Source organism: Xiphophorus maculatus, chromosome 5 (assembly GCF_002775205.1).
Source record: "Xiphophorus maculatus strain JP 163 A chromosome 5, X_maculatus-5.0-male, whole genome shotgun sequence".
Classification (NCBI taxonomy): Eukaryota; Metazoa; Chordata; class Actinopteri; order Cyprinodontiformes; family Poeciliidae; genus Xiphophorus; species Xiphophorus maculatus.
In genome coordinates this window covers 6,837,081-6,861,669 of record NC_036447.1, presented here as the reverse complement: position 1 = coordinate 6,861,669, position 24,589 = coordinate 6,837,081, and the positions used below count along the sequence as shown (strand labels likewise).

At 38.5% G+C, this 24,589-nt stretch overlaps 1 protein-coding gene across 2 annotated transcripts in view; it reads left to right on the top strand.

The window, feature by feature from the left end:
• lcor (ligand dependent nuclear receptor corepressor) overlaps positions 1–23,445 on the top strand; it is a 100,993-nt gene extending 77,548 nt beyond the window's left edge. For both annotated transcript variants that reach the window (XM_014476143.2, XM_023334596.1), the window contains exons 4-7: positions 129–261; positions 3,963–4,427; positions 10,879–10,969; positions 18,006–23,445. In XM_014476143.2, coding sequence (XP_014331629.1) covers positions 129–261; positions 3,963–4,427; positions 10,879–10,969; positions 18,006–19,140 — 1,824 coding nt within the window. In that variant the 3' untranslated portion in view covers positions 19,141–23,445. The remainder of the gene's footprint in view (positions 1–128; positions 262–3,962; positions 4,428–10,878; positions 10,970–18,005) is intronic.
• The last annotated feature ends 1,144 nt before the right edge of the window (positions 23,446–24,589 follow it).

Below are 24,589 nucleotides of genomic sequence, written 5' to 3'. Positions count from 1 at the left end.
ATGCAGCTTTTTTATACCACTTAAAAAAGCTAATTAAGATTTGGTTCATAAAATCCAGCTCTACGTTTCTCTTTTTGTTCCACAAAATAAGTTGCTGTGTGTGCGTGTCTGTGTGTGTGTGTTTTCAGGAGCACATCGTGGAAAACGGTGGAGGCGGCCACGTGCTGACGGAGTGTGAGGACTTCAAACAGGGGCAGTCTCGGATCAGCCGGCTGGAGAGACAGGCCCGAGACTTCCTCAATGCTGTGTTCCACAGAAAAGGTGAGACTCCCCGCCGCAGCTCCTCCATTCATGGAACATGGTAAACGTTTCAATATGTCTAAAACTGCAGCTGAAACTTCCAAATACGTAAATATTAAAGAGTTCGATTAGGCTGAATTAGGGCTGGACAATAAATCAATAACAATATCAAAATAGACATGTGACCAATAGATAGTACATCTGATAAAATATTCAACATTCAATATGTGGAATATTCCAGAACCGCAGAGGATTCTGGGGCATGTAGGCAGAGGAAATGCTTTAGCTGCTCAACTTCTCATGCTAGCGAGGGAAGGTTGGTGGAATCAACTTACTCACTCTCTCTGGTTACCTAGCAACTCACTCATTCTGTGGTTACCTAGCAACAACCTGCTGAGTAAGTGGCATAGCAGCAGTTTAATATAAATGCTTAAAAATAAAAAACAGAGTGGAGTGAAAACTGTGGATTAAGGAGGAAAGGTCACACCACCAGTATTTGAAACAAATAAAGTAATCAGTAATTGTCAATATCGACGACTATTTATCGACTAATAAATGCTTACATTGTGATAAGTTTTTCAGCCATATTCTCCCGTCCTAGGCTGAATCCAGAACGCCAAAACGAGTCTAAACCATAAAAACTTGAGCCAAGATCTGAAAAAGCTGTCCAGATGAAAAGCGTAATTAATTTTTCTTAGCTTTTTGATGACAAATCCTAAAAATCTTTACTCGCAGACAGAACTGTTAATGTTAAATTAAAATGTCTTTATTTCCTGGGTTACAAACTATTTACACTATTTTTACTTTTTTAATGGTTTTAATGCAATGTTGAATTTGGTTGAATTGGTTGAATTCATGCAAAATTACACAAGTGAGTTTTTCTGTGTTGCTAGGGGAAAAAAATCTGAACTTTAATTAGAACTAAAAGAATATTGTCATCCAGCAAAAGCCAAGATTGTCTTTCAAAAGACATTTTTAATTTCAATGGGATTTTCCTTGTGAAATAATGGTTAATAATAATAATAATAATAATAATAATAATAATAAAATCCTGATCAGTACGTCTGAAAGGGAGACAAGTAAAATATTTTAATATGTTGATGTCCATTTTATTAAAAAAAAAAAATTCAGTTTTTAGGTTTGTTGTTTTGTCATAGTCGTATGCATTTATTTTTTTTATTTATTATTACTATATTGGACTGGATACTGTAACTGGTTTCTATGGAACTGATCAACATGGTTGGTATCATCAAAGAATTATTCATATTTGAATCAGAAAAATATTCTAATCCATCTCAAAGCATGTTCATCAGGGACAAAAAGAATAAGAAAATTAATCAGCTATGAAAGGAGCAGGTAAAATGGGACTTAATGAATGCATTCACCTCTAAACACATCTACTGAATTAAAAGAAATATTCAGTTAATTACTTTTTTTGTTTTGATTTGACATATGTGATGGCTTAATTTGACTCTATTTCCACGACATTAACATAAAAAGAAACATTAATTCATCAAGCAGAAAAAAGAAACCAATCCACAGGAAGAGCTTACCCCAAGCAGAGTTGATGTGCCTGACCTCCTGCTAACTGCTGCCAGTGTCTTTGCATGCATGTGATGTTTCTGTCTAAATTTAGTGTCTCCACAGGTAGTTCTGCCTGTGTGGGCAAAGCCAGGCTGATTAGGACTACAGGTGGACCGATATCTGTTTCCGCTCTGCAGATATCAGGCCAGAACTTATTCTGTTAGTTAGAAAGGGATTTAAATTGGTTCAATGAATTTTATAAGAAATTGTAATCTTAGTAGTTTATTGCTGCAGGGCTCATAATGTCTAAATTAAAGTAACCCAACTTAATCTAGAATTAATCCAGACTATGTGGACCAGTTTTAACGTGGAAACCTCCACTTATTGTCTCTTAGTTAAGTCTGTAGCTTTCTCTTTTTTTTTTTTCTTTTTAAGGAACCACAGACTCTGATTGGGCCGAGCTTTTGTTTCAGCTCAGCAGGACGGCAGGCAGCTCCTCGTTTCAATCATCACTACTGAAAGAAAACAAAAAACACAGATTGATATTTATCTCGTTTTGTTATTGTGGGGGCAATTTCTAGTTAGGTGGTCTTTGAGTGTTTAAGTGGGGTCAGTGGTGTTCAGCCTGAAAACGTTTGAGAAAAACTGGTCTAGATAATGAACTTACACAAATTGTACAGCAAAGAACATCTGAGTTTTGGATTATATCTGCACATTTTCATCATTACTGTTTTGGGGTAACGTTACATTTAACCGATTTTTGATCTTGACCCACTTAGTATCCAAAGAGTATCCAAAAACCGTACTCTAGTAAGATTAGCGATACTTCAACATATTTTTACTTAAGTAAAAGTAAAAGGTAACCGTCCAAGAAATTACTCAAGAGTAAAAAAGTGTTTGGTAAAAGGTCTACTCGAGTACTGAGTAGATGATCAAATTATAATTCATGTAATATTTACAAATTACATCATCACACGGACCAAAATGTAAAGTTAAGTGGAGATTTTGGTATTTTAAGGACCAAAATGACAATAATTTATATAAGTGACAAAAAATAACAAAATCATTCAAAAAAAAAAAAAAATCCAAATCCGTTACTTTCAACAAAAAACTTATGAAACTTTAACAGAAATTTCACTCACGTAAATGTAAGAAGTACAGTGCAGAAAAAATACTCCTAAATGTAAATATTTTTCCAAAAAGTTGCTGAAATAAATGTAATTGAGTAAATGTATCTAGTTATCACCCAACTCTGCATGCTGTGCATAAAACACCCAATGCAAATTAATTATCTGATTTTCAAACTGTTTTGCTGAAAATTGAGTTTATAATTAAATAATTAAATAAAACTTTTTCTGAAATAAATTTCTAAATGATCCAGAAAATTAAGACTGGAAATTATCCATATCATTTAATTTATTAATTTAACAAACTGAAACATTTCAGAGACATGCAAACACAGGATTTGAAACATTTTGTTATTGTTTGCTTCAAATAAACTTATGTTTATTTACTTTCTTTATTTGGCACAGAAAACAAGAAAAAACATTTAGGGATTCTGAAGGAAAATGTACAGAGTCCCATCGGAAAAAGTGCAGGCGATAATCTGATCTGCACTCTGATATCATGCTGCTTCCAGCGCAGTCAATAGGCAGGATTAAGAGCCGCTTCAGCATGATTTTTGGATTATTTCAGCATAGTATCAGGATTATATTTCGGGATGAAATGGGATAAATAAGCAGTCGAACATGTCAACAACTGAACAAATTCCTCGAGGACGGAACGCTGACATGTTCTGTTCTCACTACAACCAGGAAGATGGAGCACATCGTACACACACCTCACACACATCTCACACACACACCCCTTCTGCTCTGCTGAACCAGAACCAAACATGTAGAAGAAGCATTCAGCTTCTATGCACCACACATCTGGAACAAACATCCAGAAAACTGCAAAACAGCCAAAAAACAGCTGTTTAGAGTTGCTTTGGAACCAGAATCAATGAAACACTAACCAACATTTCGATGTGTGAATGACGGCACTTGGGGAAAATTTAATATTTCAGTTGTTGATTTTTGTGATTTTATGATATAAAGCTCTTTGAACTGCCTTGCTGCTGAAATGTGACATACAAATAAACTTTGATTGATTTGAACGTCTGCTCCTCTGTTTCTTCCTCTTCTCGTTTCCTCCAGACCTCCCAAGTTTCTCTGACCCTCACATTCCTCTAGTGGCTCGTGAGATCATGCAGCGAATGATCCACCAGTTCGCTGCCGAATATACCTCAAAAACTACTCAGGAAGACCTGCCCCTGCCCAACGGCACCATGAAGGACCAAAGCCTGCCGAGAGCGGTGTCTCTGCCACCCGCCCCGACCTCCCCGACCGGGCCCACGCCCAGCTCCCCTCCGTCGTCGGCCTCCTCCTCTCCGTCCCCGACTCCGGGAGCGGGCTTCAGCCCCACCGCCGTCACCTCAGCCCCCGCCAGCATCCAGAGCAGCAACGGGACGGGAGCCGGCAACAGCGGAGGGGGAGGAGGAGGTGCGGCTGCTGCCTCTGCACAGAACCCGGTCCTCAGCAAGCTTCTGATGGCGGACCAGGACGGCCCACTGGACCTCACCGTCAGAAAGGCGCCGGCTGATCAGGAGCCCAGCCAGCAGGGTGAGAGCAGCATCACAATAACTGACTCAGTCTGAGAATCTGACCCCAAATATTACAACTTCAGCTCCGTATCCAGCAGCATATTTATTCATTTTGACCATATTTATTAACCCAAAAGGAAAGTAATTATGGTGTGAATGAAAAAAGAACTGAACACATCAGCAGACATTTACTGCTATGCTGTTTCACAAACTGCTCTGGTTCAGCAGAACAAACTGGTACCACATGGTGTTAAAATGTGTCTCCCTTGTCTTATTTTTTAATTTTAATCGGTGTGCAAAACTGAGACTCTCAGTTTTAACATAAAAGAAAATCTATCTCTTTTATAAATGCTTTATAGTTTACGACCAATAGGATCACGTTAAGAAAATAAAACAAGTTAAAATTATGAGAATAAGTCATAATGTTCCGAATATGACTTTATTCTCGAAATATTGACTTTTTTTTTCATTTTATTTTGACTTTATTCTTGTAATATTATGATTTTATTCTCATGCAACCTTATCCTTGGAATTTTATTTTTTCATTTTTGATTTGTTTTTAGCATGGCCCTAATACTCACTGAACATCAACATATTTATCACTTAAGAAATCTGTACAAAGTAAAAGCTTGTGCACACTTTTATAATGTCCAGAACTTTTGCTCATTTTCATTTCTTCTGTCTGCCAGACATCTCCATTGAAGTAATTACAACTCTCACTTCCACTGACTCAGTTAAATGTTTGCGTTAGCAGACGTGACTAGCTGCATCTAGAAAAAGTCGCAGCTTTCTGAGTAGTTGTCGTATCTATTTTCCTCCAGTCAACCGCGTGCTGACTAAGTAGACAGAAAATGTTTCTCCAGTCTCATAAAACTCGCCGACCCTGAAGCTTGTGCTAAGCTTCAAGTTGCGCATTATTTTTTTGGGAAGACGTCGGTGTTTTAGAGATTTTTGTTTTTTGCTATGGCTGACAGCTGTATGGTTACGGAAGCTGTCAGCGGCCAAAACTCTACAGAAATCGCTTGATATTCTTTTCTTCTCACCAATTCAATGTTGTTAACATTGAACTTTGAACTCTAGGTGTTTTATTAACCAGCAGTGGGTCTGAAGTTTGACCACTATCGCATTCAGCTCTCCCTTTCAGACACATTGCGACTACTACATACACTTTAATACAGGCTTTCCAGAATCTGCTTACACTAAGCCTCCTTCGTCTTTACAGTAAGATGGAGGCATCTGCTGCACATCTCTTCCTGCATGTCTCTCCCTCTCTCAAACGCAAACAAATCCAAATTCCCTTTTTGAGGATTTCTGACTCAGATTATCCCCAAATCGTGCTCACACTGCGTTCCTTTGAACCACGGGTGTCAAACTCTTTTTTCTTTTGGGCTAAAATCAAGGTCATGAATGCTCTTAAAGGGCCGGTTCTGCCAGAATGTATTGATAAAACCTGTTAAACTCTTAAAATATAAATAAATTCTTAAAATTAAATCCATCAATCAATCAATTAAATTTTATTTCTATAGCACATTTCAGCAGCAAGGCATTTCAAAGTGCTTTACATTATAACAAACACAAAAACACAAAGTCATGCAACATAGAATCAACAATCAAAACATTACATTAAGTCCAGTGCTATCATGAAATTCGTAATTGATTACGTTTCAAATACGTAATCAATTACGTATCAATTACGACTAAACAGGTGGGTTTTAGTCGAGATTTAAAGGAACTCAGTGTTTCGGCTGTTTTACAGTTTTCTGGAAGTTTGTTCCAGATTTGTGGTGCATAGAAGCTGAATGTTGCGTCTCCATGTTTGGTTCTGGTTCTGCGGATGCAGAGCAGAACCAGAAGCAGAAGATCTGAGAGGTCTGGAAGGCTGGTACAACAACAGCAGATCTTTAATGTATTGTGGTGCTAAGCCGTTCAGTGATTTATAAACTAACAACAGTATTTTAAAATCTATTCTTTGAGCTACAGGGAGCCAGTGGAGGGACCTTAAAACTGGTGTGATGTTCTCTATCTTCCTGGTTTTAGTGAGAACGCGAGCAGCAGCATTCTGGATCAGCTGCAGCTGTTTGATTGATTTGTTGGACAGACCTGTGAAGACGCTGTTGCAATAATCAATACGACTGAAGATAAATGCATGGATGAGTTTCTCTAGATCTTGTTGAAACATGAAGGTCAATAAATAATATTGAACATCTTTTCAGTCCCTTCAAGATTTCGCAGTTGTTTTTGTCAATTTTTTTGCAATAAAAAACCGTCAATTAGATCCAATGTTTTTCACCATTTTTGGTGAAAAGTCTGCAATAAACTCACAATTATGCATTAGCATGAAAAATTGCAGGGATTTGTTGATTTTTGCCTGAATTTCAACAATAATTCACAAGAAACTGGAGGGACTAATTGATGCAGTAAACAGAGAAAAACTGCTTTGAATTGGTTGATAAGATATTGTTTAAGCACACCGTTATCTTGATGGTTCCATTTATGAGTTGACGGGAGACATAAAGCCCTATAGCTCCATTGGCAGGTTATTTCACTTGTAACATGGGGATTTTGTTTTATGAATGAAATAATTTGTCAATGGAACTAGAACATTTTCATCAATATTAAGGAATTATTTACTAAAAACAAGCTCCTATATCTTGCCGAAAAGTTACCTGTAAGTTAGTTGTCTTTAGGTGTTCTGAGATATTAGCGCTACAAACTAGACTAAAAATATTTAGTATAATTGAGCTCTGTTAGTCTTTCCTGACATAAAGAAACATAACGTCACCTTCCTAAAATAATGGCCTTTGTCAGTTTTGCAAAACATGATTTTTTTTCTCCTAAATTATCTTTTGGCAATAAAAAGGCTGTGACTTTTTTGCCAAAAAAATGAATCACTTTTGGCTGAAAATGATTTGGGCCATTATTTTAGGAAAGTGACTTTTTTGCGCCAAATAATCAGAATCATTAACAGAAAAATCCAATCACCTTTCTAACTTATGGCATATTCATCTTGTTCGTGCTTTTGGATGTTTCTGGATGTGTGCGCGCTCCACAGCTCCTATGAAGACATTATTGTGTCATGGTTGCCCTTTGAACTGCAAAACTGGATTGGATATTTTAACAATCTCTATAGATGTTCGACATTATATAAAAACTAGACAAATCTTGATGGGATTATGACGTCAGTTTACAGATGTGCATGACAGTGCCATGTGGGGCTGCATTAACTCGCTGGAACAAAGTTTATTCCCCCAACTGTCGCTGTAACAACGCTGCAACTCGCAGCATTAAATGCATGTTGATCACACACACACGCCCACACACGCTGACACACACGGTCAGATTAATGTTTGTGCCCCTAAGGAGACCACTCTGATTTCTTGTTTGGTATTACCTAATGTTGCTGGGGCAGATTAGTGAGGTAGTCCATACCCTGTGTCCATATGGGGTTGTCTAGGTCACAGGGGTCAAAAGGTCAGCAGCTTTTCACGGATTAGACTCATTCAAGAACCCATCCCTGCTTTCCAAATATTTCCAAGCCCTTGTTTTTAGTGTCTGCCTCTAAAGTTGTTATTTGTCCTTGTGTGCCACCAGTAAACTGTAATGGTTTTCATGTTTTTGGCACATTAAGGAATAAAAACTGAATGTTTATCTCTAGCTGTGGCAGTGTTCTTAATTTTTTAAAAAGAAACAAGCTTTAAAAAGCAACTAAAACATTTTTTATTTTCCCGGGCTTTTGTCTCTTAATTTATTATGTTGGTTTTATGTTTTGTATGGTTTAAGGTTGATTTCTATTGTACAGCGCTTTGTGATTTTATATATTTGAAAAGCGCTTTATAAGCAAAATTGACTTACCTACTTAGTCATCTTCAGATTTAGTCTCTAAAAAACAAACTAATCTAGTCCAAACATCCATAATTCCAACAGTAGTGAGAACAGAGTAGGATAAAAGGAAAAAACTGTACCCCATCCTCTTTTTCCTGTGTTTGGGAACCATATGTGTGTGAAAAAGCATCATCACAAACGAGATTTTCAAGACGTCGCTGTGACAGACAGCCAATCGACGTGAAGCGGAGTATTTCTTTCCTGCCCTTTAGCTTCTTAAACAGGGAAAGGTAGCTCCATATGTCGATGCGCAAACGGATAAAGCAGTTCCTAAAGTCGCTAATGAACTGGATGCAGATTCTCTAATGAGCTGCACAAACAAATTGACAGCAGGGATGTCTCACTGTGGAGGTCAGTTTTAAAGATGCTTAATGCAGGGAGTGCACAGCGTGAGCGATCTAACGTATTTACAGCCTCCCGCAAAACACGAAGCACGACTGCGATGGAAATTAAAAAGAAACTAACCCTGAAAAATACCTCTGCACTGAGGTTCTTAAATATCCGTCTGTGGCGACATGGTATGGTTGCCATAGTAACTGCTTCCTGTAGATACATCAAATTGTGATTGCGCTGTAAAACATTGTATAGAAGGGCTTTAAACACGGCTGATGAAAATCAGGAGGAGTGGAGCGGGTTTGAAGGGGAAACCGGCTGAGTGCATAATGTGAAAAGGGAAACGGTGCTGCAGAATAAATAGACGGGGTGTTAGCAGCAACTGTTCACACACTGACATCAGAGGGGGGGTTGTTTCCAACTGAAAATACTTTGGATTTATGTTTGATTATTTGATTCATTCAGTCGTCTCACTATAAGCCATTTTGAGTCTTATTTGTGTTCCTTTATTCACTTCTTTGTGTAAAACTAATTTCTGTTTTCGCCATTGACTTCATAATAATTTTTTTTACTTGGCACAACAACTAATTAGAGCTGGACAAAATGGTTGAAAGATGCATCACAATATAAGCTTTTAATATTAGTTGATATTGATAATTATTGATTAGTGTTTTGTTTAAATATCTGAAATACTGCCAAACTGCTTTGCTGTTTCATCCACAGTTTTCGCTCCACGTTGTTTATTTTTTATTTTTAAGCAGTTATAAGACACAGTGGCGAAACCTTAAACTGCTTAATCAACAAGTTGTTGCTAGGCAACCATGAGTTACTCAGCTGGTTGTTGCTAGGCAACCAAAGAATGCGTGAGTTAGTTAGTTCCACCAACCTTGCTTTCCCCTCTGCCTACATTTCCCAGAATGCTGTGCGGTTCTGGATCGGAGTTCAGTCAATATTCTATGCATTGTACATTGAATATTCTATCAGATATTGATCACGTTTCTGTTGCAGTATATATTGTTATTGATTTATTGTCTAAACAGACAACTAAGCTGACATGTAATATTTGCTTTCTATGTTATTGAGGAGGAGGTGGGATAGCTGGACATGTTATCTGTCTGGACAAAGATTAGCTCTGCCAGGGTAGAGCTGACCTCCCTTTAGTAGATTATATGAGTAATTTTCACATTTAGCATTAATAAAACAGCATTTATTCGTGCTAACATTCTCTTAAATGTTAAGAGAATGTAAACCCTCACCTTAACTCTTGAGTTTTCCTAAAGCAGATTTCCCTAAAGCTACACCCCTTACTTAAATAAATGGGTCATTAAAAGGCTTCTGCAGCACTTCATAGCACACTGAAGATGCAGCAACCATTAATACCAAGTGCACTGGAGCAGAGACTCATTTACCTTGATAAGCATCTTCTAATAAGAAGTTTGATTAAATGCTGTCATGATAAATTCCAGTTAATGATGTTTAAAACCTCCCAAAACCAACTAACAATTGGGATTGTTAGTTTGACTATTTTCTACACAGTTTTTTTTAATGAAAGCATCAACAAATACCAATAACTTTAAAATATTATTAAATGAAGTTTAGTGATACAAATCACACTTCTTTATCTAACTGGTGTCCTAAAGAAGCCAATTACAAATGGGAATATTTTTCAAGAGCAGTATTATTTGTGTTAAGAAGAAGTTATAAATAATCAATTTTGTCATTTTTGTCTTTATCACAATAATACCACAAAATACTGTGATAAAACTTTAAGTCTATTTCAGTCACCCCTGTGAAAATGATTGGGTTAAGATACCAAGGTATTAGTGATAAAGTTTAAGAGGAAAAGTAGAACATGATGTGTTGTGTTTTTTTTTTATCTGGTAAAACACTTCATATTGTCTTATTGATGAAATGTGCTAAGGAAATAACCTTACGCTGCATTTTTTTCTAGATTTCCTTTGGTTTTGCAGCAGAGTTGGTCCAATTAGCTCCTTGGTGATCCAAAGAAAACCAACTACCTCTTAATCTCACCGTCTTATTCGCACACACACTGATAACCAACCATTTATTTAATTACACACTGATGAGCTCATCAAGATCACTGTGGGGTTCAGTCTCAAGCCTAAGGACCTTTTTACAAATTGTTCTTGGATCCAGCTGAAATCTTGCTGTTTGGAGGGTAATCCTCAGTGTTTTTCTGGCTATCTTATTAGATTTTAATCTTATTTTTTTTGCTCTTTTGATTTCATCCTCAGATGGTGTCTTGGACCTCTCCACAAAGAAGAATAACAGCAGAGGAAGCCCTACAACTTTACAAGGCTTCACTCTTGCAGCTGGGGACAAAGGGTAAGATTGGCCAGAGACTTAAAATGTTTTACAAAAAAAATCACCAGTTTACATAGCTGTAACATAAATTAAACTGAAAAGGTTTTTAAATTACTGCTTTACTTTTCAAGTTGAGTGTTTAGTTACTGTTTTTGGGCCCATTTTGCAACCCTTCTTCTGGGAAAGAACAGTGTAACTCATTGTGTAACTCCACCAAAACACACCAAATTCCACATCACGTCTACATGTTAAGTTTGTCAGAGTCAAACTAGCATAACTGAACTATTTCCTTCTTCCTCGCTATTTTTTTTCTTAAAACTTTTTTTGACCTTGTTATCTAGTTGCCATGGTGTTAGCAATTAGTAGCATAGCACTGGGTCCCTTTTTCTTTTATATATCAGGTGTACAAATAAGATTTAGCGCTTTGACAACTTAGCAGCTGAAACTAAAGCTAGTCGTTGTTAGCGAGCAGCTTTTTGCCCTACTCTACTGGGACTTTAACTGGAACTGTGTTCCTGAGGGCAACTTTTAGCTTTTTAGCTGCAGTGCTGCAAAAAAATTTACCACCTGGGATTTTGGGACAGATATTTTCTTACCTGGTTTTTTCACCAGTAAGACATAAGGTTTTTAAATTTATGGACAAAACAAGTTTGGCTCGTGTCTTTGATGTTTTACATCCTTTACCTGCATTAAATTAAATGCAAAATTAAGTTTTCCATAAGAGTGGAAATATTAGGATAGATGCAAAAGTAACTTCCTGGTAAAAACTGCATACAATGGTAAGATATTGTCCTATCATCATTATTATAGGATGTATTCTATTTTAAATAGAGAGTTAAGTTATTTTTGGCCACCTCTCAGTGCAGACTCTGTGTCAACACACAAAGTAGAGTCAGACAGTGGCAGTGTGGATGACAAAGGTAATCAATCATGATTAGACTACACAAAATGAAAGATTAAAGAGCCAGCTGACCTCAGATGAGTTGTCGGCTCTTCAGACAGCAACCACGGCTCCAGGTGTTGGAGACGGATCATTACTCTGGTTTATCACCGAAGCCAGTGTTGGTATTTGGGATGAGGTGATGATGTCATGCTTGAATCAGATTCAGATCTGTATCCATTTGTCAAGCTGCCGTCAGGCGACTTGTTTCCCTTCAACAAACTCTGTGATTTCATAGCCTGAGAGAGCCGCTGATGAGCGATCAGCAGCAGCTTTAATGTTGTCAGGATCTGAACCTGTCATTTAAAGTTCTACTTTGAGCTAAATCGTTCTGATCTTCTCTCCTTTTGATAAAGGTGACCCACTATGCTTCTGTGAACAGGTTAGGATGGGTTTATGGGAAATTCAAAACATGTTCATCGCATTTTTTGCACAAAATCATTCTTAGATTATCAGTTCTGCCTATTTTGAGCTGTTTTAGGGCCTCTTGTCACTTTAAATCCAAATAAGCTGCTGCTGGCCACGCTAACAAAGTCAACTTTTACACTCACACATAAAAACTTCAAAAAGATGTGCAATTATACAGCTGTACATCTTTGAAAAGCATAAGTAAAGCCTCCTGCACAACCAACAAGAATGCAGCAAGTAGTTCCTAAATGAAAAGGCAACAACAAAACGCTTGTCTTTTCCAGCAGCCATACAGCAGTAAAACCAGCTCTGCTTTGGTTGCTAGGTAACAGGCTGGGGTTTGCTGGGGTTGCTAGGTAACGGGCAGTGCCTGCTGACTTTCGACGTTACATTCCAGAGGTTTTTGAAGCGGCTCATTTTCCAGACACCAAAAACTATTAACTTATTGCCACAAGCTAGCTGGGTGTTTTCCTTTTTTTTGCTTTGTTTTTAAGCGCTTGGACTGTTTTTAGAAACAGTAGAAACCCAAATAAAAGTAGAAAAACGAGCAAAATGTGAATTTTGCATAAGAAGTCCCCCTTTAAAAGCTGTGCTCTAAGAACACAGGAATTCATCTCGGCAACCTTTCCTTCTGATATCATACCTCCGAGTTAATTTGCTGCTGATCAGTGCAGAAGTGATGTTTAGATGGCAACAGCAGATGTATTTATGCAGAGGTAATTATAATTCAGAGCCCACCCACACCTAACCCTCGCCCCACAGTTGGAGTTCAACAGCTGTACGGATTGACAAATCACACCTTCCTCTTTTCCGAAAAGCAATCAGTGCCTCTGCCTTTATTGACGATTTCCTGCGTTGCTTCCCGTTAATTTATTGATGCACACGCTCTGCCTTAAAGCCATGTTGGAGACACGTTGGCCGCCATACTCGCTTTTTTGCATCAAGAGGGAATAAACAATCGACACTAATTGCAGCTGCCATTTTCAGAAATACTTTTGATCTTTAGGTCAAATATGGATCAGGAAAAGGGTCGATTGCGAGCGCGTATGCGTATAGGAAAGCTTGCTCTTATGATGTCGGCAAGCCTCCTTTGATCCAGAAGTAAATACTTAAACAGATTCTGGACTAAGATTTCATCTTGACCTTTTAATTAACAAGGGTCCCAGACAGTTACTTCAGTACGTAGGCAGTTCTGTCGAGAGAGCGGTACCAGACAAAAAAGGAGTTTTAGTAACCGCACTATTAATGTCATTTGATTAATGAACCAGAGTAATCAGTGCACCAAATTTAAACCAAGATCTTAGTCACAGACGGTCTTGTCTACTAAGTGTTTTTGAAGAAGTTTTAATTTTTGTTCGGTTTATTAAGTGCTTTCAAAAATGGGCTATAATGGAGGATTGTGTGCATCCAACAGCATGTGCAGCGAGGTTCAGTTTGGGTAAAAAAAATACACTATTTCATCTTACATCAACAGTCAGTGAGAGATCCGAAAAACGGCTTATCAAACATGCATGTAATTGATTACTGAACTTGCTTTTCACCTATTTATAATCTCATAAATCTTACAGGATTACATCAACCTGTCCAGCAGTCGCAGGTGGAAATTAGCTTTATTTATAATTTTTTTTTAATCTATTCTGGTATCATGCATCTCTCCTTTCAAAAGGTCAATGAAATGTTGTACATTGTCTTTGTATAAATAAATAAACTGCATAAATAGTAAACAGCTGGTCCAGATGGGGATCAGAACCCAAACGAACAGCAATAAGTTGCAATGGAAAGACTTAATAAATCAGCAATAAAATTTAATCAAATATTGCATTAGAGCTAAAACGATTAATCAGATTAATTGTAACTAACTCAGTAATCGATCAATTGTTAAACTGAAGTATACAGACTCAAAAAACGGCCATTTACTGAAAGAGCAACATACTTAGAGCAGTGATTAAAAAAGAATTGTACAAAATATTGAGGTTTTGGTTTTACGATTTCAAAAATACAACTTTGACTTTAAATATGTTTAACCCAAAACTGAAGAGCCAGTTTTAAATTCACCCAGTTCAAATTCTGTAAAAAATAATCTCCTATTAAACACATTTTGCTGTCAAATTATTCATTGGTAGTCCAAAAAATAACCAACAGATCAGCTCTACACTTTATTGATAAGTGAAGCAGAAAAGGCTGAGCTTTTCTGTTTTTTATTTTCTGGATGTAAGTATTTTTTCTACTGTTGATTCATCCTCAGCTAGAAATAATTAAGTGTACTCCAAAGGAATGCTATGTTATTGCATGATAGGTAATAAAATGTTTGTTTATAAAAAACTTTAATTAAATATCTGTAGATTGTGGCAATTTTCTTGTCTGATTAATCGATTAATCATCAGAATAATTGATAGGTTAATAGATAACTAACATAATAGTTGCAGCCCTAGATTAAATGACATTTGAGTATTTTTATGACTATTTATCTCTTTAATTCATGGAAATCTTTGACTACAATGATGAAAATAAATTCAAATGCTATAATTTAGGTGGAACTGTACACAATGTAAGTTGGAGCAGACGGGTTAATTTGCCAAACGCTGTGACCCAAAGCCGTGACCCAGTGTAAACCTTTGAGAAGTTTTTCTACGGTAAAGGTGAAGCCAGAACCCGGTCCCTGAGAGACGCCGAGGCCCAGAGGCTCAGAGCTCTTCCTCCCAGTGAGGAACGATCGGATCATGTAATATTAACCAGAGCAGGAAGCAGAACCTGTAGGAACGCCCCGACCCAGTTCATCTACCAGAGACACACAACACTGTGGCACGGTGCTGCCGTTTAATTTGACCTTTCATTAATCTAACAAAGCAATTTTAAACATTACTCCAGCAACAACTACAGATACAATGGAAATCTAATGTTTGGTTAACACTACAGTTCACCTGGGAATTATAAATGATAAAGAAGCAAAACATTTAAGGGGACAGGACTGGGGGCTTTAATTTGGTAGTTATTGTATCTTCTGGCGTCTCCATTGAGTGTAAATCAGATTAGGAGGCTGAAGCTGGGTGTGTTTCCATCCAACTTAAGATTAGAATTACAAATTTGCTTAATGGAAACTCAATCAAATGTTTTTCTGCTGTATCAACATTTCTGTACTTCACAAACTGCAACGGAAACATTTTTCACATCACAAGTCATTGTTATTATTTATGTATTTTTCCTTGGCATTCCAGTTGTTTCTGTGTGTTTCTAATATATTTTATATTTATTGAGATATACTTACTTATTATTTTATTAAATTACTTAACTTGCCTTCAACAGTTGCTATTTTTGTACATTTCATTCTGCTTTCTTTTAAATAAAAAGTTTATTATCCTTATTTAACTGTTTGTTGAACCATATAAAGTACAAATAAATTGGCAGTAATGCAATAAGTTATAAACAATTACGATATCTTTCTGTTTATCAGTATCATATTAATATTCCTTCATTTTACTCAGGTTCTTTGTTAATGCAGTACATTAAATAATGTTCCTGGAATATTCCTGTAGATAAACGTATTAGCAACAGTAGCTGTAGTAGGAATAATAACAATAAATTTATATTAAGATAATATTTTCCGCATCACGAGTCATTATTACTTATCTATTCATTTTTCCTTAACATCCCAGGTGTTTCTGATATATTTTTTTATATTTATTGAAATATAGTTTATTTTACTATTAAATTATTTAACTTGCCTTTGAGAGTTGCTATTTATTTTAATTTTGCTGTAAATTAAAGGGATTCTGATTCTCATATGATCAATGTCTACTACTGCTGAAGAAAACAACAGGAAGTGGTTGGAGAATGACGGCGCAGCGAGTTTTTTAACAACTTATCGCCTGAACAAACTTATTCACATGTGATTTGAGCTTCTGATTTAATGGAAACATTGCAGTTTCAAAATTAGCGGAACGACGACAAAGGTTTGTGCGCATATTCGATGGAAATGCAGTTTTAAGAAAGTAGAAGTTTGATCCTCAAGGAACAGCTAATCTACATTTTGCTCAAATCTGGAGCGTTCACACCAAATGCGTTTTGAGCATCAGGTACGTTTACGTTCAAAGTCTATGTGGAGGCGCGTCGAGGACCGTTGCGGCGGCTCCTAACAGTTCAAAAAGATATGAACTGTTATGAGCGTTTTGAGCGTTAGAAGCATCAAGAACGCCCAACAGAAAACAACAGCTAGAGCTGATGGTTCCAACTCACCCTCAACGCGCCTCCACATAGACTTTGAACGTCAACCAGACTCGTGAAACGCTAGTGTAGGGCAAAATGTCAGGCTCTGCATTCAAAGTGCACGTGTCGAACTTGAAGCGCTTTTGGTGTGAACGCACCATTAGACTCCAAATAATGCATGTTCTAAGACCTGATTATAACAGAAGGTTAAAGGTTAAGAAGTCCTGAAATATCCTTTTGAAACTGAGCCTGTAAATCAATGATTACTGTCTAATTCACCACCAGATGCCTGGTTGAATGAGGCTCCAAAAGGCTCCTATTAACCCTGTATTGTTTTGAACCAGCTTGAGTCGGACCACAGCGATGAGCCGAGTTAAATCCCCTGCTGCGGACTCCCAGAACCGCACAGCAGGCGCTGACATTGTACTTCTGTATAATACGTCTCCAGTAGAGAGGTCCCTGAAGTCCCATCCCTCATATGCCGTCCATGCTCTTTCCTGTGATTATGAACCTATGGGAGTACTTTTAAAGAGCTTTTCAACTGTTGCTATAGTTACTTAGCAGAAGGAGCATTGACTGCTATAGGTCCAGTAAAGGTACTTGACATCTGAACGGGTTTCAGACATATGCAAATCCGAAGTGCAGGATGCTTGCAGATCAGTGAGTTTTCTAGTAGTGATATAAGAATATCAATGCAGTCATACGCTGCAAAAATTCACCTTTCAAAAACAGGGTATATATTACTAAAGATAAGAACAATTATCTGCCAACAGAATAAGAAAATTTGGCTTGTCAATATTTTCCCAAACAAGTAAAATAATCTAACCAAAATGAGCCCACAAATGTCTTAAAACTAGTGTATTTTTGCTTGTAATAAGTCCTTTTTTACTTATACAAATAACATATATGAACTTATTTTAAGAAAAATATACTTAAATTAAGAAAATGTCACTTGACATTAAATTTCTTGAAACCAGCATACATGTGGTTAATCCATAAGAGAGTGGTTTTTATGAACTTGAATGTAAACTATACAATCTGTATTTCATTATTTATTGAACATCATGAAGTACAAATATAATGACAGTAATGCAATAAATAAACAATTATTATCTCTTCCTATTTATAAGCATTTTACTTATAAATAAACAGAAATATTATTTAAAAACGTTTCCATTTGAAATTATCTTCTTAGTTAAAACAAAAACAGTGTAAAACTAATCATATTTTCAAATTTAGTGATAAATTACAGTGGTGAAAATAGCAAAAATAACATGTCTGATAATACTGTCAGCTTTAGGGTTTTTTATTTATGTATCGAGAAAATAATGTTCATTAACCAGCAGTAGTAGCTGAGGGAAAAGGTGGAGGAGGTCGATCTTTTCACAGATTATCTGTTTGATATAAAAACATGGTGAACAATTTAAAAAACATTAAAAACACAAATTTGTACCGTAGGTTTGAGAAGTCTCGCCATGTTCTGAAATGTTCTTGTTCTCCATCCAGACATTTGCTGAAGGCGGAGCGTACCCTGTCAGAAGTGGAGGAAGAGGACGGCCTGCTGCAGAAAAGTCTGCAGGACGGACTGAGGGAGAGCTACGCCAACTCCAACTCCTTCAAGCCGCCGCTGGCCCGCTCGCTGCGCATCAAGGAGGAGCTCCTCAGCCAGAAGCACCGCCTCCTGAGCCAGCCCGCCGCTCTCTCTCTGGCCAATCTAGAGTCGGCCGGCTTGCTTAATCACGGGCAGTCCCACTCCTTACTCAGCCAAAAGGGCTCCTCTTCTCTCTGGGAAAGCAAGGCCCACCTCGAAAGCCTGATGAAGCTAAAGCAGGCCGGTGGGGCTCTAAGCGACCCCAAAGACCTGCCTACATTCCTGGAAAATCACCACAACCACCATGGAGCCTTCTCGTACAAGAGTTCCCTCCACCATCACAGCCACAATCAAGCCTCGAAGGCTCAGCACCACCACAACGACGGGAAGCGAGAGCAGGGCCATTCGCCGCCCGTCGACCTGAAGATCCCACAAGTGCGGGGCATGGATCTGTCCTGGGACTCCCACGCCTCCGAGCTGTACGGCTACGGCGCCATGGGCGTCGGGTCGGGAGGTCATGGCGACAACAGTCTGAGCCGGAAGCTGAGAGCCATCTTGCCCAAACAGAACCGGCGCGGCGGAAGCCTGGGAAGCCTGCTGGACGGGGCGGCGGAGTATTGGAACGCCGACATAGACAGTTCCACCTCCGGCCCGGCGTACTCCATCTCCGACGTGGAAGTGGACCCGAGCTCCAAGCAGCCGAGGAAGAAGAGGGGCCGCTACCGCCAGTACAACAGCGAGATCCTGGAGGAAGCCATAGCCGTGGTGATGAGCGGGAAGATGAGCGTGTCCAAGGCACAGAACATGTACGGCATCCCGCACAGCACCCTGGAGTACAAGGTGAAGGAGCGCATGGGAACCCTGAAGAACCCCCCAAAGAAGAAGCTGAAGCTGATGATGAAGATGGAAGCAGGAGGCCCGGATTTCCCGGCGGAGCCAGAGAACTCAGCCGCCACGACCCCTCGAGACGACGGGCTGGCGCTAGCCGCTGCCGAGCTGAAGGAAAATGCAAAGGAGAAGGCGGACGACGATTCCAAACCAATCGACTAAACAACCCACACGACGTACGTCACTTCAAACACGGATGGGGCTTTCTTTGTGCCAATTTGCTTTGCAGTATCTGGGTGAGCACAAACGGAGGGATGGAATGAGGAGGATTCCTAAAAAACTGCAGAGAAACATCTAATCGGACACTTTTTAACCGCCTGCGAGGCGCAGAGCGAGCATTTGTTTAGCTTTTATATCCAAAGCTGAACAAATGCAACGAAGAACAATAGTTAAATAAAAGACAATTAATGGAAATTCTTTAAGCATGCTGATAATCCCCAGCCCCAAAAACCCCATCCTCTCCTTTACTGAACTCTACACACGGATCTGTTGCTGCTTATAAATGGAGTTTGGGCTTTGGATGAATTCTACTCTGGGGAAAACAAATGAATGTTCAAAATTTACAAACAAAATCCGACCAATTGGACCCGTTGCCACTCCCCTCTCTCATAGAGAATTTTCTGAAATTGGTAAGTGAACTGTTTCTTACGTTTGAAGCCGACTGTAGGGTTGAATCATCCCATCGTTTCCTCACACGGGTTCGGAATCAAACCCATTCTCCTCTTGCCAGGTAGCCATGATGCTTTAACTGCAAAACTCTTTTCTTTCCTCCTTAAGAATATAATCTCTGTGCAGACGAAAGCAAGATTAACCCGTCCTCTTGTGAGCAAGAGAAGACACACAAAAGTCATTCAGGGATGCATGTTTGTGAGTTTCGTGGACACTACTGACTTCTGTAATCAACTCCTTTTCTTCTCTCTTTTCTTTTCGTTTGGTTTGCTTTCTTTTGCACTACACTTTGGGTCTGGCGCTCACAGACCACGTTACCTCGGCATTGTTGCCCATGCATCATGCACTTATTATGGTCTGTCTCTGAAGCCCAGTCGCAACCTTGCAACGGGTCAGAGGTGCACATCGCCTTCGAATGCTGATTCATATTCAGAAGCGGGACGCTCTGAATTCACCCTCGTCTTTTTTTTTTTTTTTCCGTTTTGGTTTCATTTTCACGCCAAGGGACAACTTGAAGGATACTCTGATTATGGATCAGCCGTTTTTAGGGCGGGATGCTACCTCATGGACCTCCTTCAGTCTGCTGATCCTGGAAAAGGTGGAGCCACCTTCAGGTTGCCCTCCAAAAAAAACCCACAAAAAAACGGTGACCAAAGTGAGCTCGACACCCTCATGGAACGGTTTCTGGACGACGGCGGCGGCCTTTTGGGATCAGAATGTGAAACTGTGCTGCTATCCAGTTCATCGTCTCGACTCCTACGAAGGCTTTTAGCGGGCCCAGGCTGAATCTTTTGAACTTAGCTAATAACAACTTACTGCTGATGTGTTTTTCTTTTTCTTTACTAATCAGACTAAGCAAAAGCAGCTTAGTTGAGAAGTTTTTAAACAAATTCCTCCCCTGCTCAAACGTCAAAGACAGTTTAAAAGGCAGTTATGTATGAAACAATGTGCATTTATGGAGGGGTGGTTTGGTTTTGGGGTAATATGCAGTGGGCAGGATTAGCTGTTAGGTGGGGAGAGGCAAATTTTAATATATTTTAAGTTATTGTGACCGATTATGTAAAAGCCAATCCATGATTCTGGGTGTTTTTGTTTTCTCCGCTCATTTTTAACTCAGGGTAACTGAGACGGAAGACGTGGGTTACCAATACGGTGATTTCTTGTTGGACCTATAGTAGACAGAGAGGAGGACAAGACGAGCCTCTCGCTAATACTTTCGATTAGGATGGCGGTGCCATTACAGAACAGACCTGCTACTGAAACACAGGAGGGGATCAGGAAACGCTTAACGATGGGTTTGTGATTTGAACGTATTGAACTAAAATAGCACTTTTTTCCAAGAGAGAGTAAAACAAGTTTGAGGTTATGCATGTAGTGTAGCTTTTCTTCACGGCAGACGGAGCAGAGAGGGATGAAAAAGCTTTAGTGTGTGACGAACTTCAGAAAGTTGCAGCCCGAACCCAAACAACTCTTTGTCTTTCTTTCTGCTGCGGTTCTTTCTGGCTGAAAGAGGAGAAGGAAAAAGACCTGGAATAAGTTTGTTTTTGTGTAGCGTCTCATTGATTTCCCTCCTCTGATTGAAATGTTGCTCTTTGCTCTCGACACTGCCTACTGTTCACCCAGTCTGAGACTTTAACTCTTCTCAGATGAAATGATGATTCACTCCTTTTGGAAATGTTTGTTGTTATTTATTTGATTTTAAAATGGCATGCACCGTTGCTTTCTCTTTTTTTTTTTTTGTTTGGCTGAGTTTTGTGTTAAACGTTATTGTTGGTAATTGGTCACAATCTAATAGAAATTGGCCTGATCTACAATCTTGGACCCCCTAATTTTGTGGTTATTGGATTTCCACAGTGGGATTTGTTGTTAAAAAAGTGAAACAAAGATCCGTGGGGTCGTCCTGCATAAAATGCACCCAACACTTAGCAATGCGAAGCGTTGAAAGTGTCTAAAATGTCGCGTCCAGCGATGATGAAAACGCGATCAAAGGTTAGTTTTAAAAAAACAAGATTAGTGTTGGACTCCTTCCTTTATTAAAAAAAAAAACAAAAAAAAACTGCTTGCCACTTTCATGTAATGCATGTAAAGCATAAAAAAAGATGTGAAGAATCATCATAATTGGCATTAAATGCAGACAAATTCAACCAGCACTTAGAGCGAATTCCCCTGAGGGGCAAAAAGTGTCAACAATTTACAACGATCCACAAAAAAATATTCTCTTTTCAGGCGTTTACGGTTATTTTTGTGCTTTATTCTGTAGTTTTGTACAAACTAGTCGTTTCCTTTTGGTCTGTTCAGCCGGATCGTTTCTACTGAGGTGCATGCCATTTCAGGTATATATTTATTTCCTGATTTTCTTTTTTTTTTGAGTGTATATGGTTAACATATCCACCTGTCCAAAAAAACAAAATACCCCCTTTAAAATAAGACTCAGCACATAATGTTTAACAAAAGAGACCTTGCATTCTTATTTTCATGCAAAGTAGTGAAAACCTCATTTTTTAACAGACTGTTGTGATTTTTTATTAAAAATTTTTTTATGCTGGTTTCATCTGCAGTATAAATACTCCACTTGTAGCCTTGGTACTGTAACTGTCTCAGGTTCTGCTCACAGCTTGGGCCGCCATATTTGTCAGTCAGCAAACGGCACAACCTGAACTACCTACACTTTGTTTAACGGACGGATGACACATTAAACACGTGGCAGGAAACCGTGCCTTCAAAGCCGTTTCACCCTCGGGAGGTTTCTCCTAGCATCAGCAAAAGAGGCAGAGAAAAAATAAGACTTTTTTCTCGTCTTTTCCTGGTTTTAAACTCATCCACTGTAACACAACAACACATTTTTTTAAATAAAAATGCTCTTTAAACTGTTTTAATAACTGACTAAAGACGCAGGAAGAAAATCAAAAAATCCTTGTTTCGAAGTCACAACCACACTCTTCGGTGTGGATGTTGTTACTGAGGGAAGGAGAGTTAATAAAGTCAGTAAGGTGTTTAAAACGACGCAGTAGGAGAAAGGATTTCTACTGTACTTGTAGATTTTTTCTGATGTAGAGAAAGAGGCAGAGAAAGCCTCATAACCTCAGGCTTTTATAGAGAAAAACATATTTTTATAACTAATATTTCAGTAAGAGTTGCAGTTGCAACTTACTGAAAAATTCTAATTAATAAATCTATTATTTATTTTTTTCTTTATAGTTCTTAAAGAGAAATTAGAATTAACTAAAATTGGCTATGTTAAGTCGATGCTGTTAAAATTGGTGCACTGCAAAACAAAATTAAATCTTACCAAGTGTTTTTGCTCTTATTTCTGGTGCAAAAACAAGTAAAGTTTCAGGAAGAAATAGAAGCTTATTTTAAGTCAACAATACCTTAATATTCATTTAAAAAAATTGTTTTCCTGGCATTTTAATTCTGTAACAATACATTTTCCCCATAATAAAAATGAAATAATCTGCCAGTGCAGCCATTACGTTTTATAGATGTTAAAGAATTATTGACTTAAAACACCATCCTATTTCTATTTTCTATTATTTCAAGCTATTTGTACTGGAAACAAGTTTTGCTGGACGATAAATTGTTCCAGTAGTTATTGCGATAACGATAATATTATTTTGAGTCAATTTTCAAGTAGTGTAACTACAGTGACATGATAGTGCAAAAATATATTCTGAAAGATCAATAAACTTTAAATTAATGACAATTTAACCCTAGAACTGGGCGACATTTTAAATATCCAAACAAAACAACAAATAAAATGAATTGTGAAGTCTCTGTAAACAAAATTATCCTTCCAAAAATGAGCGCTAGTTGAGACCAAAACAATAATAATGAAGATTTTTGTCGTCCAGTTTTTGGTAGACAGAAAGGAAAAACACAAACAATAAATAATGCAAATTTAATTGATTTATTGCTTATTGTGTCCTGGAAGCTCGATGAAAGACAATATTTAGTGTTTTTGCTGTAAAGTTTCGGACCGTTCCTGCCGGTCTTAAATAAAGAGGTTTCCTCTTTATTTTTTAAATCTCCTCCAGAAATCATCTAAACAGATCCAGGGACCAGCAGAACCTCCCCTCTCTGTTTTCTCTTCCTGTTTCGGGTCGATCCCCAGGCGCCTGCCTCCCGCAGGGTGAAACGTTTTGGGCTTTTCTGTTTAATTTGCCGCCTGTCTGTGAGCCGAGCGCTGTACCTCACTCTCCTCACGCTCCTCCTCCTCCTGGTGCCTCGTACTGAATCCTCTGCCTGGGTGCTGAGCACGGCGACAACCGATACTCTGGGAAATACAGCGTCCTCCACTGTTTCTTTTCTTCTTTTCTTTTGTTTGTTTTCTGCCCTCCTCTCGTGACAGGAGGAGGGAGATGCTTCAAATATCTGACTGACCAATATGCGCCACCCCAACACAAAGCTTGCTGTTTTTTGTTTTTTGTTTTTAATATGCTGTTAATTTGGTTTCACTGTGGAGGCAGGACCCACCCTGCTCCCACAGAATAAAGAAACGTGTTCTTTATTGGTCGTTAGATGTAACATTAGTGCAGGTTGAAACCTGACAGGACATATTTTTTGCACTTTTTATTGTCTCACAGCTGAAGAGACCCAGAGGGGACATTTGGGGGACAGGTGGACAAGTTAATCTTCCGTTATCATATTTCTTCACAACCTTTCCAAACCCTTACACAGATTTGATGTACATCAGAATGTTTTCTGACTTTTTTTTCCCCGTTTCTCTCATCCTTTCGTGTGTTTTTTTTTTCCTGAATCAAAGACTTTCAAAGCACGAGAAAAGAAAAGAACAATGTTAAGCAGCAACTACTGTAACCTCACTAAGTAGGCCCCCCGTTCTGCCCCAGGATGGCGCACAACGAGGCGGCCTACTCTGAAAGAAAAACTCTTTTACGTGACGTGTGTATGACTGCTATGCTCCTCTCTGCAGAGAGGCTTCCTC